Source organism: Rhodnius prolixus, unplaced genomic scaffold, assembly GCF_049639745.1.
Source record: "Rhodnius prolixus isolate KJV_2025 unplaced genomic scaffold, Rpr scaffold_3, whole genome shotgun sequence".
NCBI lineage: Eukaryota > Metazoa > Arthropoda > Insecta > Hemiptera > Reduviidae > Rhodnius > Rhodnius prolixus.
Window position 1 is genome coordinate 45176099 of NW_027411603.1, and position 14171 is coordinate 45190269.

Genomic DNA, 14171 nt, shown 5'->3' on the forward strand with positions numbered 1-14171 from the left:
CTAGTCTCGTTCTGTTCTCACGCAAATATCCGGTGAAACAATTGAAACTTAAATTCTGAATTAAGCATTTAAGCATTTTTCCGGAAAATCAAAGATAACTGAAAAGGAACTACGAGGAAAATGCGGTTCTATTACGTCATTTCCTTTAAACACGAAATTTTCGCAAATTCATTTAATGCTAGTAAAATATTATACGAGTAGCAGATCCAACGCAATCACTGCCTTATCTAAAAAGTGCTATCTATTGGATATATTTCTGTACAATTTTTTCGAAAAAATTCGGAAACACCCTTTAATCAGTAGACCAGTACTTCTTGCGAAGTTACAAATTCAAGAAAATAGGTTCGCAGGTTTAGGCGCTACGCTGTTAACAAAATGAAAAAGGTAACAACAAGAAGAACAAGAACCAGAAAAACAAGAACCATTTTTGGCAACGTTTTTTTCCGGAAATCTATTTTCTCTATGAATGATGAAGATTGATGAATTTCTGGAGAAAAATGCTGCGTACGCAAGGAGGCTCATTGATAAAGTGAAAAATGAAGAAATTTAAAAGAAAAAGGAAATGAACATGAATGAATCGGTTGCGGAAAGAATTGTAAAACAAAAAAGTTAAGATGGTATGGGCATTTGAGATGTATGGACCAAAATAAATGGCCAGAGCGAGTTCGGCAATGGGTTTCCCGGCCACCTAGGACAAGAAGAAGTGGTAGACTCAGCACTGTCGTGGGAGGCGGAGGTAAAGGAGGAGATGGCTGCGAGAGGACTCCGCGTCCAGGGGTTTGGGACGATAGGGAATATGACTTGACGGCAACTCTTCAAAAAAGGAATAGCCGGATAAGGAAGTTAGCATAAAATTACACTTATAAAGGAGGATTTCCCTAATATTTTTAAAGAAAATTCGGGAATTTTATCTTTTAAAGGTAAAAAAAAACAGAAAAAAATTATCAAAATTAAGTGTTTTCCAACGTTACTCTTTTTTCATGCAGTTTTTGTCGATCATCCCTTTAACAACTGTCCTACCGGAAACTTTTAATCATGAGAGAAAGCAATACGGTTATAATGATTTAACTTCCAGTTATTTTTGTTTCACAAACCAAAACCTTAACTGAGAATAGATAAACAACTCTGTAAAACAAATTCTCATGTAAGTAAAAATGAATGGAATGAAGCTCTGCAAGCTCTGATAGAAGAACTATAGCGTAAGATTAATATGAGATGTAATTTTAATGGGAAAATAATAAATTCACAAGTAATGGGCAAAACTTAGTGATAAGTTAATAACAATGCGGTTAAGTAGATAGTTGAACACAGAAAGTTATTGAACTTCAGGTAATTAGGTAATAATATTAAGTACAGATTTGGCGGGAGTTATGGCTAAGTTGGGGGATCAAGTAATGGAACTATTGCTAAAGTAGCGCAACAAACTACTGTGATATTATTAAATAGTTATGTTAATAACGCATGAATCCTGGATATAGAAATTTGATATTAATCAATAAAAATTGAATTTAATATGGCAGCCAAATTATAGGCTATATAATTAATGGATATAATGCTTTGTAGAGGGCCCACAAAAAAAAAAAAAAGTCTGAAAGGTGAGGATTTTTGTTGGAAAGGGAAAGGGCTTTGCTTTCAGGTCATCGCTTCTAATTATAGCCTTGACTTTTGTAAGGCTAGCAATACGAAAATCCATTGATCATCAGCGCAAACACCCACCAAACTAACCACTAAACACCTTCTAAGCTAAATTATTCACCTAAATCTAAATAATTTTCTTGTTAACTGAGTCAGTTCTACTCAGGTATACTATTGGCGGGTAACCCCAATGATGTCTGCTTTTACCCCCTCCATCTCAACCAGAGCTTTGTACTAAACTATGTTTTTTCTTTGTACTCTTTTTAACCATTAGTTTGTGCTTTGATCTGATTCAGAATAGATCTAAGAAATTCAAAACATGGCCATAATGAATCTAGAAATTTGCACGATTTTGTCTCACTTGTATTAAGAAAAGCTGTAGTTAAACGTCACTTTAAAAATTAATATAGCAGAAGCAGAGGAGTGCTTAGAAATATTTCAAAACATTTAGAAAGGATAATGATATAAGCACAGCAAAGTAAGTGTCCTTCACTAAGTCCATACTGTGGGAGAGAAACAGTAAAACTTATCTAAAACTAAAAATAAAAAAAGGCTCAAAGTGTATTCAGTCTTCCGGAAGCTTGGTTTCAAACAAAACGTAGTGGTGGTAGCCCTATCTAGTTTCCGTTTTAGAATCATGCTGGCATCTTACAGAGTGTAAGTAACCACTAATTCGAACCAAGAGGACTTCAAAATTTCTATCTCTGCTTTTAAGGGAGCGTATTAGCTCTGTAGTTAGGGGCAATCCTGGGTTTTGAATTCAGCTTGGATTTTCTCTTCCTAGGAGCTACTAACAGCTGGCTGTACGATGATGGGCAGTGTATCGTAACGGGAGAAAATTGTACGTAGGCTAGCAGTTCACTGGAATGGATCTCAGATGTTGACGCACCTTTCATTGGTGGGAAAAGATGCCATTCCTCTTATTAAGCGAAAGCGGAAGTGCATATACATTGCGAAGGAATCGTTGAGTATTTGAAGAAAAGAATTGAGCAAATAGAGGAAGCTGGAACTAGAGATTCATTCCGGCCCATCAAACTGCCAGATCTTATTAGCGTCTTTACGATTTCCCTGAACAAATCAAGAAAAAAGCATTTTACCTTTACCCTCGAAAATTGCACTAAGCATAACCACTTCAACAAGGAACTCAGCATCTTAGCAGCTAACTCCGACCTAATAACCAAGCAAAACACGCACTATATTTGGAATTCCAAAATTAGAACATGATTCCCGATATTTCCTTATCTCCGGCCATAAAGAGAGAGAAAGTCAACAAGTCCAAAAATAATGGAAAACAATTCTCTAAATGATAAATAACTTTTTTAAAATAGAAATGATACTCGCATTTTATGATTAAGAACTGGGCTGTTATAATATTTATTGTAAGTAGAATATAAAGAATGATAATGTAAGTTATTTAGGTGCTATAAATGTTTGTGATTTAATTTCTATTCTTCAAAACACAATATTCTTTACGAATGCGATGGAGACAGAAATAGAGATAATGCATGCGCACTCATGAGTTTGTGAGATTGTTAGAGACAGAGATAGAGAATTATGAGTATATTATGCAGAAAGATCGTATTATTGAAAGAAGATAATTTGTCATAATAACTTGGCCTTTAAGAAGAAAAATTTACATACCGCTCCCCTAATATTGTGTAACATATCACAGAATATTATTCCTAATGTGCGCGTTGATAAGAATATGATTAACCCCCATATCATTGTGCTGTGTCTGTCAGTGTTTGTATGCCAATACCCACAACTAAAGAAACACATAAAAGTTGTTTTAATGTGTGATGTTGTTTAATGAATCACACAGGTCCCTCTCCTCTTTGCGTAGATTGCAATGAGGAGGAGGATTTTAAACATATAATAATGGATATGTCCACGTTATGTAGTAGAAAGGAAACGAATGTTTGACGACATATACAGGGTATTTAGATGCACCATTTCGCTACGAAGACATAATATTCTCCACCAACATCTATGTGCTTAAATCTATAGCAGAGCTAGCAATGAAATATGAATGTATTTAAATGTTATAGCCGATTAGAATGAATGGAAGAAAATGATTAGAGAAGGATTACGTGATTTTAATTTCGGTTAAGCTATAAGGACGACAGGAATATAGAGTACTGATCCACCCATTAGTTGTAAGTTTGTATGTAAATAGTTGTATATAGTAGAGGGATGAATGTGTGAAGCGAATGTATTTATAAGTAAGAATGGAGATTGAATGATATTCTAGTGATAAGCACCTAGACGATGCTGGCTGTATGGCGAAAGCCAATGCCAAAAAAAAAAGAATTACACAATTTTTGGATTCAATTTCGGCTATATTCCTGGGTTTTGCAAACTTCCTGGGTGGGGAAAGTAGCTAGTTGTCACCGGAAATCCGTGTATTTTAAGGTGTCTTGAATTCGAAAAAGTGTTGGTTTTTTTAGCTTTTGTTTCCGATAGGGTGACGAGAAAACTATCTATAAAAGTGTTTATTTATGTATAGCCACGATTGTGGGTGGTAAAATGTTTAAAATATAATTCTGAATTTAATTAAAATTGCTCAAGAGGAAATAGCAGTTTTCACTAAAGCAGTTGTTCATTTTCACATTCCCGGAAAATGGCCACAAACATATCTGGCAAAACTAACAACCATAAACCGTTGATTTTATTCGCTATAGCCCGCATGTTCGAGGGTTGTCTTCTGTTTAGAGTTAAGGCAAGTCCGGTGGAGACAGACTGTATAAGTGAAGTCGAAATCTCCTACACCAAACTAAGTAAATCAATCACTGATAATGGATGGATAGTCTGAAACCGGCCAGTGATCCAAAAAAAAAAAAAGATGGATAAAATCCACGATATTATCGAACATTATTAATATCGAAACATCGAACTCAAAGATTTGATGTGCCCCCCCCCGCCTTTTCTGGGTATCACGCGAATCCCCAGTAATAGGATGACAAAGAAAATCCCAGAATCTGACAGCGAATGTTCTCCAACCACTCAGGTAACTTTTTGATTGATCATCTTAGCAATGAAAATCAAGCTTTTCTTTCTAAGATTTGTGTAAATTCAGTCCAACTTATTCAGGTTTTTTTTTTTTTTAAAGAAATCCAGAAGTAAAGTTAAAAAAATGCATAATACTTATAGCCAGGAGTAAGTACAGGCATTGCAGGTTTTGAACTATATCAACAAGCCTAACAGCTGTATAAAAACAGGTAACATAGTTGCCAACATATGTTATTAAAAGAACTCATAAAGATGTTATTGTTGTATAGATATTCCTAGATTATTTTGTCTATTTTATTGATTGAGCAAGTATATATCAGTCGTTCACAGCAATAAACCAATAGGAAACTAAAGTTCAATTCAATTAAATAATATCATTTAAAATAATTTATTATTTTTGCGTATTTATACTCGCAATATATTGAACATATATTCTACATTTTATAGTTTAAGTTATTAGATTTTATAGTTCCAGCGTTATGTTAATGACTAGTGCAATTTATAACGTACAATTATGTCGGACAATGAATAAATGAGAATAATTTTAATGAAGCCCTAAGTAGGAGATTGTTAAGATCTAACTTATACTTCTGTATTTTATAATGAGTTCCTTTAAATAATTGAAACGATAACCAATATAATTAGTAAGAGATTTGTACGTATTAAAAATGCTAATAACATTGTGAAGATTCTATAATTACTGGGATAGAAAATGGGATTTTTAAATTTAAACATTCCTAATTTGGATTCTGTTTTAGGTAATGCAAGGAAAATGTAATAATACCAAGGGGCGAATGTATTGTTGAAGAGCAAATTAATTATTGCTTTTCTCTAGAGGAAACTCCCCGTATAAGTGAGCAGTTTGAGCAAGAACTACTTTTGGAATCAAGAAATATCTTTGATAAAATGAAACATCGAATCTTCTGGAACGTTGTGAAATGAAAAACTTAGTCACAATGGCTTATAAAAGATCAATAAAGTAATGTAATCGCCTATTTTTTGCAGACAGGGCTCCAACGTCCAACTACCAATTAGGTGTCGTGGACGGAAGGGGGCGGAAGCTCATACTTTACTAAAAAACAATTTTTTCTAAGAAATAAAAAGTAGGCCATACGCGGTATTCGAACGGGGATCTCCCACTTACAAAGCGACGTTCTTGATCGCTAGACCAACAACTGCCCCTTGAAAGATCTATATTTAGAATCATAATTAAAACTTAGATGGTTTGTTTGAAAGATTGTCGCTTGAATAACTGGCTAGGAAACGAGCATGTGTAAAAGATTGGTAAAAAAAGAGATCCCAAAAAGAGATAATTAATCGAATAAAATTGGAAGAAGGAGAAATGAAATAGCTCCGAAGATACTGGGATTTACTGGAGAATCCCAAAATGTTGTCGAGACCATCTTCAATGAAAAACAGTTCTTATGAAACGGAAATCTTTGGCCGGAAGTTGTCAGCTTGTAAATAAGTAAATTGTATTTGCTTCTTTATTAAAATAAGAAACAAAATGCATGCTAATTTGAATTTTAGAGGCAGTTTTTTTACTCTTTTTCGGATAAGTTTCGTTTGAATGTATTGTAACAAAAGAAGGAAGACGGTCCTTGTTTTGGGAAACGGTACTACGATAAAGTTAATTGCTCTGATTCTTCCTCAGAGTTATGTTGAAGAACAAGAGGCAGCAAAGTGAAGTAAAAATGGTAATAAGGTTAACCAAACACAGAGAGTACAGCAGAGCGCGAAGATAACTAAAGCAACATTTAGTGCCAGTTCCTTCCTATTGACTTTATGTTAGTGAAGATGTAAATGGTAACCATGGAACCGTAAAAAGATTGTCTAACTTTCTAAGAGCTGAAGAACTGATCAGAGGTGGGTAACCAAGTTCACGGATGGGAAGTTACAACTCCTACGTTATCTCTTTCTATAAAGAGCCTAAAGTGAAGTGATCAGCACTTTGTGTGAACGATGCTGTATGAAGATGAGAAGTTTTACTTCATACATACACACCAATGTTCATATACATATTTGCTCATTATGCCAGATATATAGATAGAGGAACTCAGAAAGATGTAATGCAGTTTCTAAGTAGTCAAAAAATAACAGGCGTAATCTCTAGCAGCAGAAAACGAAAATTTGCCTAGCCTAAGTTCTAATACCTTTTCGGACCAAGTCCTGTAAATTTTCTACGATTCGGTTCAAAGAGAGGATGGATTTGCATGATTTGCAAAATTAAAGCAGTAAAATTACTTAAATGACACTATTGTTATACAATTTTAATTAAACGAATAAGCTTTTTCTAACATTTCTAAATGGCTGAAATTAAGAGCTGAAATTTGAATGAAATGTTGGGTACATTGCTGATTTGTTTTCCTTTTTTCCACCCAAATGGCAAACCTACATGAAATTCCAAATCAAATGACACCTCATTCATGAAAATCGGTCCGCGTGTTCAGGTGCTACGTTGTTTACAAAAAAGGTAACAATTTTTGAGAATGACGTTTTTCCCCATTTTTGGGATGCCACGATGAAAACAAAATGGTGTTTTCTTAATAACTAATTGATCTGCATAGTTTCCAAAATAAATTACTCTTATAAAACGAGGATTTTTTTCCCCTTAAACGCGGTTTCAAGACACAGGTATTGAACACCTAATGATCGACGCAGAAATGTCAGTAACATTACTATCACATATTGAAGATGTTTAGCGACTGAAATTATTTAAAATATGCATAAAAAACGGAAGACACAAAACATAACAGATAATCAGGAACTACGCACTACGCAATAACCTAAGACAGAAACTAAAAAAGGCTAAACTCATATTAACTTAAGCGGACAAAGACAACTCTACGGTAATTTTAACACACTCAGACTATGTTAACAAAACGAATTCATAAACAAAAACGGACAAACCCAATGGAGTACTCAAAAACATATCCAAGAATCCCGCAGCACCTAACCTGAGAACTGTTCCCTAAGTTTACATATAGAAAATACACAACACAGTATCCACTTACAGAAAGACACAGAACTAACATTCTCATCTCGACTAATATCCCTTGACATTACAAATCTTTACACTTCTACCCTAAGTCAGAGACTCTTTAAATATGATAAAACAGAAACTAGAAGACGAAACCCCACTACAGTACATTGACCAACTAACAGTTCTAACTCAAACCGAATCAACCTTCAAACAAAATTACTTTAGATTCAACAATAACTTTTACCTTGCTAGTGACAAATTAGGAACGGGACACTCCCCATCGGCGTTTATTGTCTGAAATATTTATACAACATGAACGTGCGTTCCACAATTGAAGAAAGAGTTCGGTGTAACATTTTAAGCACGTTATGTAGACCACTCATACTCAAACTAGATGTAGACATATATAAATTATTTTCTTAACTAAACAGATATCGCCCTAAAATAAGTTTCACCCATGAATATGAGAACGAGAAACCTCTTAACTTCCTGGATATCACACTCACTATAAGAGACAACAAATTAGAAAAAGCCCACTGACACTATTATACACAAAAGTTCCTATCATCCTATACAACATAAACTAGTCGCTCTCAGACACCTGACAGATTGAATACTAAACCTCTTGTACTGGACCAACTATCAGTGAGAACTCAGCATCATTCGCACAATAGCCACAAATAACAGTTATATCACCAAACATTATTAATAAATTACTAAGTACAAACAAACATTGCCCAAACCAAGACCAAAACAATAAGCCACCCAACATATTCGCCACTTTTACTTACATCGGAAACGAGACCTACAAACCTTTCCAAGAAACTAGGCCTCAAAACCGCGCTTAGGGCGGATTAACTGGGAAGCTGTGCACAAATCGAAACTAACCAACCAATCAGTGAGATAAAAGAGTGTGCTATCTCGTCGTAACTCTGGATGACGATTCATCAACCCAATACTTCAACAATCGAACAACAACTGAGACAATTATAGCCACTTGTTAACATAAAAACACTAACAACGTACAAGATACTACTAAAACCTATTCTGACCTAACTCTTTTATCAAATTTGGATAACAGCTAGTAACCGACTGACCAAACAACTGAAGACATTACAAAAAAATAATTCACCGAACGTCTCTTTGCTCACCAGAAACACACAAATTCATGGAATGATGTTCGTGTTGTATTAAACAAAAACTCAAGTCTTCTAACAACATAATTATTGAATTTTCACAACCATCACACTTAAAAGAAATTGATACAATTTGGTAACTTGGTTAGCAGTAATTGACTTGTTGAAATTAATTCCAAAAAAACAATTTGGGGAAACAAAGAATTCTAACTTTGAACTTTTAGTCGATTAAAAAGAAAAGATCAATAAGGTTTAGTAACAAATTGAAATACTTTTTTGAGGAATTCAAAATTAAAGAATTAACCAACACGGAACGCAGTCAAGAAATAGCATTAATATTAATTTGTAGGTAACAATTAAATGATAACATGCTATTTTCATGCAAGAATATAAAAATATAATTGATAATGAAGACTTACTTTGTTTAAAATATAACATCAGCATCTCAATAGATCACCAGTCCAAAATAGCACTTGACACTTGACACAATTTAAAGTAATTCACAACACTATTCGCACTAAAACTGTATATCACGCACTAAGTATAACTTAAATACAATTTATAAAATAGAATTTCACTTTAACACGCACTAATATTAACTTAAAAAATCACGTTAATAAAGATACACGACTAACGAGTTAAAGATGGCCGCCGGTAACTGGCCAGGCAGATCAGCTGGTAAAGGGAGAGATATCTAAACAGTGTGACCAACTGTTATTTTTTACTGTATGAATGAAATAAATTCTTTAATACGCTAATTATATTTTTATTTTTATATATTATGCATGAAAATAAATATATAGTTTTTTTAGTCAGTCTTAACTAAGCTTTAGAAGAGTAGAAAAGACAAGCTTTATTTGACGATTTTGGCTCAGAAAAGACAGCATAATTTCTGTTCTATACGAAAGCAAACATGAATATCCGACACCCACCTACTTAAAATTGTTTGTAAAATACGAGAGAGTCATTCATTCATTTCAACCGGAAGTTCGACTGACAATTTTGAGCGGAAATCAAAGCTGCAACAACAGATAATTAATCAGCAAGAGAAATAATTAGTACTTTACCTTTCAGTAATGTGTACTTCAGCATGAAAGCAGCCCTTTCTCTGGAACTGCCCCATCGATGCAGCACTTCCAGCGGTCTTTCCGTTTCTAACAGTTCTCTTTCTGCAACAATAATTGAAAGCATATCAGTATATTGTTACAGCTGCAACAGTAATGTATTCCATGGACATAATACGAAAATTAAGTAATTAATTGTTGATAGTCGAAGTTATTTTATTGATCTTAATAGATTTAATTCAAATGGCAGAACAAATCGATAACGCATCAATCAACCAAGAACAACATATCATCCCAGTTAACTGACACTCTGATTGTGTTCAATTTAAGTCTGAAAGAATCTGGTGATTTATTTGAACTGTTGGCTAGATAAGTCTGAGTAAATTCCATTGATATATTAACGCTAAATGCTAAAGATGAATGGCCGTTCTATTCTCTGTACATAGAATCGCTTTATTCTAAAATCGCCATTGAATTGAATACTATGTAATCATTTTGTGTGCCAATTATGTTGGGTCGTTTAATGTATTCATTTTACTCAATTTGATATTTTGGTTTTAATTATACTTGTTTTTAACAATATGGTTGTCCAGTAAAACTCTAAACATCTCCTGAGGGATCATATTTTAAAAAAAATTGTATTTTCAGGTACTTAAATAGAAAATCTCCCTTTATAATTTTTCTCTGTGTCAATGGATAATTTATTTTCCTTTAGGGAGGCATGAACAGGTGAAAATGAAAATAAATTATGTTGAATTATTCTGAAGATAATAAATTATTATTTTAGAATAAAATATTAGAATAAATGGTGTCTGATTTATTGCAGAAGTGTTGAAAATATATGTACAGAAGCCAAATTTATCAATGGAAATACATTTAATGGAAGGGGATGGAGAAAATTACGCTAGATGGTATGAACTTTTGGAACATGAATGTAACTATGTAATGGGAGCCAAAACTGAAATGTCTAGCTGAGACTACCAGAAGAGAAGTAGTTGAATTGGCTCCCTATACATATTAGTCGTTCTTCAAGCATGCTCCCTCATGGTCTTCTAGTCGCAACCAGATGTTTGTAAATATGCTCCTAATTTTCCTTCCGTTTCTAACAAACTCTACTCCTGCTGATCGTGTTATCCACATAATAAGTTACCTAGTGATAGAAATTTAACACTAAACCTACCACGACCGGTCAATTGACTGTTTTTCAAATTTGATTTAAATTTTCTAATTACAGCGTTATCATACCGCCATTAAACTTCACGACTTTTCCTAAAATATGTATACAATTGTTTTTTTAATATTCACTTCTTTTCCTAATATTTGATTTTTGAGAAAAATTTGTAGTCCGGCTTAACTACCGCGACCGGTCATTTGACCGGCTGAATATTTTCATTTTATTTACTTATTTAATATTTTATTTTATTTATTTATTTATTTTTGTAACAGAATTCTCTCAAAAACTCAATTTGATAATGCATTTATCGGATTATTGTTTGCATGTGGTGCATATGAGGCGAAAAATGTACGATATTGCCCTTTTCTATGGAACAAAAATAGGGACGAGCATTCTTCTCAAACACTGTGAGCAGAAATGTATAGACGGAAATTTTCGAGGCTTATTCGAGTGGATCAAAGAAATAATCGTTTACAAACCGATAAATTTGCTTTGATTTCTAAATTTTGGAACAAATTCGTTGAGAACAGTCAAAACTGTTCTAACCAAGAGCATATATCTCTTCCAAGGACGTTTGTTCCCAACAAAGTCGAGATGCAGATTTACTCGGTACATGCCAAATAAACCGGATAAATTTGGTATCAAATCTTGGCTAGCGTTTGATGCAATAAAAGGCTTTCCATTTTTGGAAAAACGTGAAAGCAGAGAAACCTTCAGTTCCGCTTGGGGAGTTTGTCGCTCTGAAATTAGCAGAAATGTATACAGCTCGTGGAAGAAATATAACCGTAGAAAATTTCGGAGATGGCCTCAACAAATAGTTTTCAATATCCTAAACTTAGCCCCGGGATAAATGCATGGATTTTGTATCAAAAACTACCGGAAGTGAAATTTCAAGGCAAAATTTGTGTTACCATTGCAAAAGCATGACAAATACTAGTACAAGAACAAATGGTCGGAAAATAGCCAAATAAGATACTGCAAAGGCAATAAGACTAAAAAATGCTGTCTAAAATGTAAAAAGTAAGTATGCGGGAAATTTGCAATTGAGAAGCCTGTAATCATAAAAAATGATGCAAAAAAGAGTAAAATCTACGAGATTTATTTTTAAACAAAAGAAACTATGCTTTTTCATTGGTAACTAATTATTATCTTCATTCTAAAATAAGAAATTTAAGTGATTTTAAAGTGCGGTCATTTGACCGGTCATGGTAGGAATAGTTATGCATAAATGTCGGTAGGTTTAGTGTTAAGAATGTTAAGTACATAAAGGGTGAAAACAATGAATCTGTAATGTGCAACATTGGTTCCAGGAATTGTAGCATCATCTTGGAGCTCTCAAATGGTTCAGTAGATCGCGGAACAACGGAAAGTTAATCAAATTGTTGTGAGGAAGATTTAAAGCACATTGGAAACGGTGAAAAACTAATGATATGAACCATCGGCCAAAAAGAAAAATTGACTGCAGTATAAAAACAATGAGAGAAACTAAAGTCAGTGGAAAGCGTACAGAGAAAAGCCACCTTTAAATTACATTAACATACCAACGAAGGGAAATGTAAATAGTACAGGTAGTTTAGAAGTAGCAACTTGAATTCAAGCTGGAACTTTTAGTAGATTCTAATGAAAACTTTTTTGCAAAAAGTTTGAATAATGTCTGAAAAGTTTAAATGATTGTTAGACATTGTGGGGGGGGGGCCAAGTGTTGTTAATGATGATTCACCAATTAAGACACTGAATCTTCCATCTTTAAACTAGTAGAACAGCAAGCTGGGGGCAATATTTTAATATTCAGAGAATCGTTTAAACTTGACTAGACTTTAAAGCTTAAAGTCACCATTCAAGATGTAGTACAATGATGTGATCAAACTCTTAAACCATTGCTCATTTATATGCCATCAAATTCAACACATTTTATCAATTGATTTATTATTTTTTAAATTTTGATTATTAGATATTCAAAAAAAAAACCTGAATATTATAAAATCTGAGCCTAATCATAAAAAAAAGTAGCCTAAACTACCCAGTGGTAGCCCTCTGTACAATTAATTAAATTAGCCAGTGTCATAAAAAAATAAATAAATAAGTTCTACAATTCAAATAATTTGTTTATTATATGGCGATATAGATGGCCACATTCTAGTTTAGGGTTGCCACATAATTTGGTATTCAAAACGTTTCTGTCGTTGTGGTAATGAGATTTTATTTCAAAGTCACGTTCACTACTTTCCAACCTACTTCTCTAGCTTATATATAATTTTATTTTCTTATAAAATGGATTATATAAACATATATATACACAGGTATATATTATATATATAAAGATCTGATTTCGAAAAAAAAATGGCTTGGAAAATGGTTTTTCATGTTTAGTGTCTTTTAGAATTTCCCTCTTGCGCTCTGAATAAGTTTTTGCCAATAATATTAAGTGAAGGCAAATATCGTATATTAGCGCAGCGGTTAGCTAACTGAATTCTCGAGCGGAGATCCTGAGTTCGAATCCAGCTGCTAACTCTTAGATCTTCCCTCCGTAGGAGCTACTTATAGCTCACGGTCCGCAGGAGGCTGTTTAAAAATCGAATTGTTTCTTGTTGGTGTTATCTTTGTTGAAGCTAATGGAATAATGAAGAAATATTGATTTCTATATATATATACTTGTATATATACATAAATTAAATACAGAATTATAATGTATAATACATTTTAAACTTCTTACCAAGTGAGGAACGAGAAAGGTTAAGTGAGTAGGATTGGAATGCAGGGAAAAAAGGAGAGGAAAAACCTGCAGCTAGTGTAGAGAGTTAGAGGAGTATCTGTTTTAGTCTTTTGTGCCTGTAGGGAGTAGAAGGATCTGTAGGAGGCTATGTCGCGGTAGATTGGGATGGCAGTCTAGGATGGAAAGGAATTTGAGCAGGCAATTTTGGATAAAGGAGTGTACGTTGGATAATGGATGCAGTCTCATGGAGGGAGTCCAATTATAGTGCGTCCTGGAGAGTCTGTTGCGAGTCTCCAGAAATTTGTTTTGCGTTGTCCTGAAGTTTCTTGATGTTGCTTACTACAAGTCCAGGCTCCAGGCAGAGCAGGCGTAGAGCAACATCGGCCTAGCTGAAGGTGAAATGGTGCTTATTTTGAAGTCAGTTATACAAACTTAAACTTAAACTTAAACCCCAAAA

At 33.8% G+C, this 14171-nt stretch overlaps 1 protein-coding gene across 9 annotated transcripts in view; it reads right to left on the reverse strand.

Moving 5' to 3' along the window:
- ASPP (Ankyrin-repeat, SH3-domain, and Proline-rich-region containing Protein) overlaps positions 1-14171 on the reverse strand; it is a 602088-nt gene that overhangs the window by 422003 nt on the left and 165914 nt on the right. For 7 of the 9 annotated variants that reach the window (XM_074125835.1, XM_074125838.1, XM_074125841.1 and 4 more), the window contains exon 4: positions 9831-9932. In XM_074125835.1, the coding sequence (XP_073981936.1) occupies positions 9831-9932 (102 nt within the window). Of the gene's footprint in view, positions 1-2732; positions 2776-9182; positions 9223-9830; positions 9933-14171 lie in introns of those variants that run through there. The other 2 variants (XM_074125846.1, XM_074125845.1) reach the window with 2 other exon arrangements.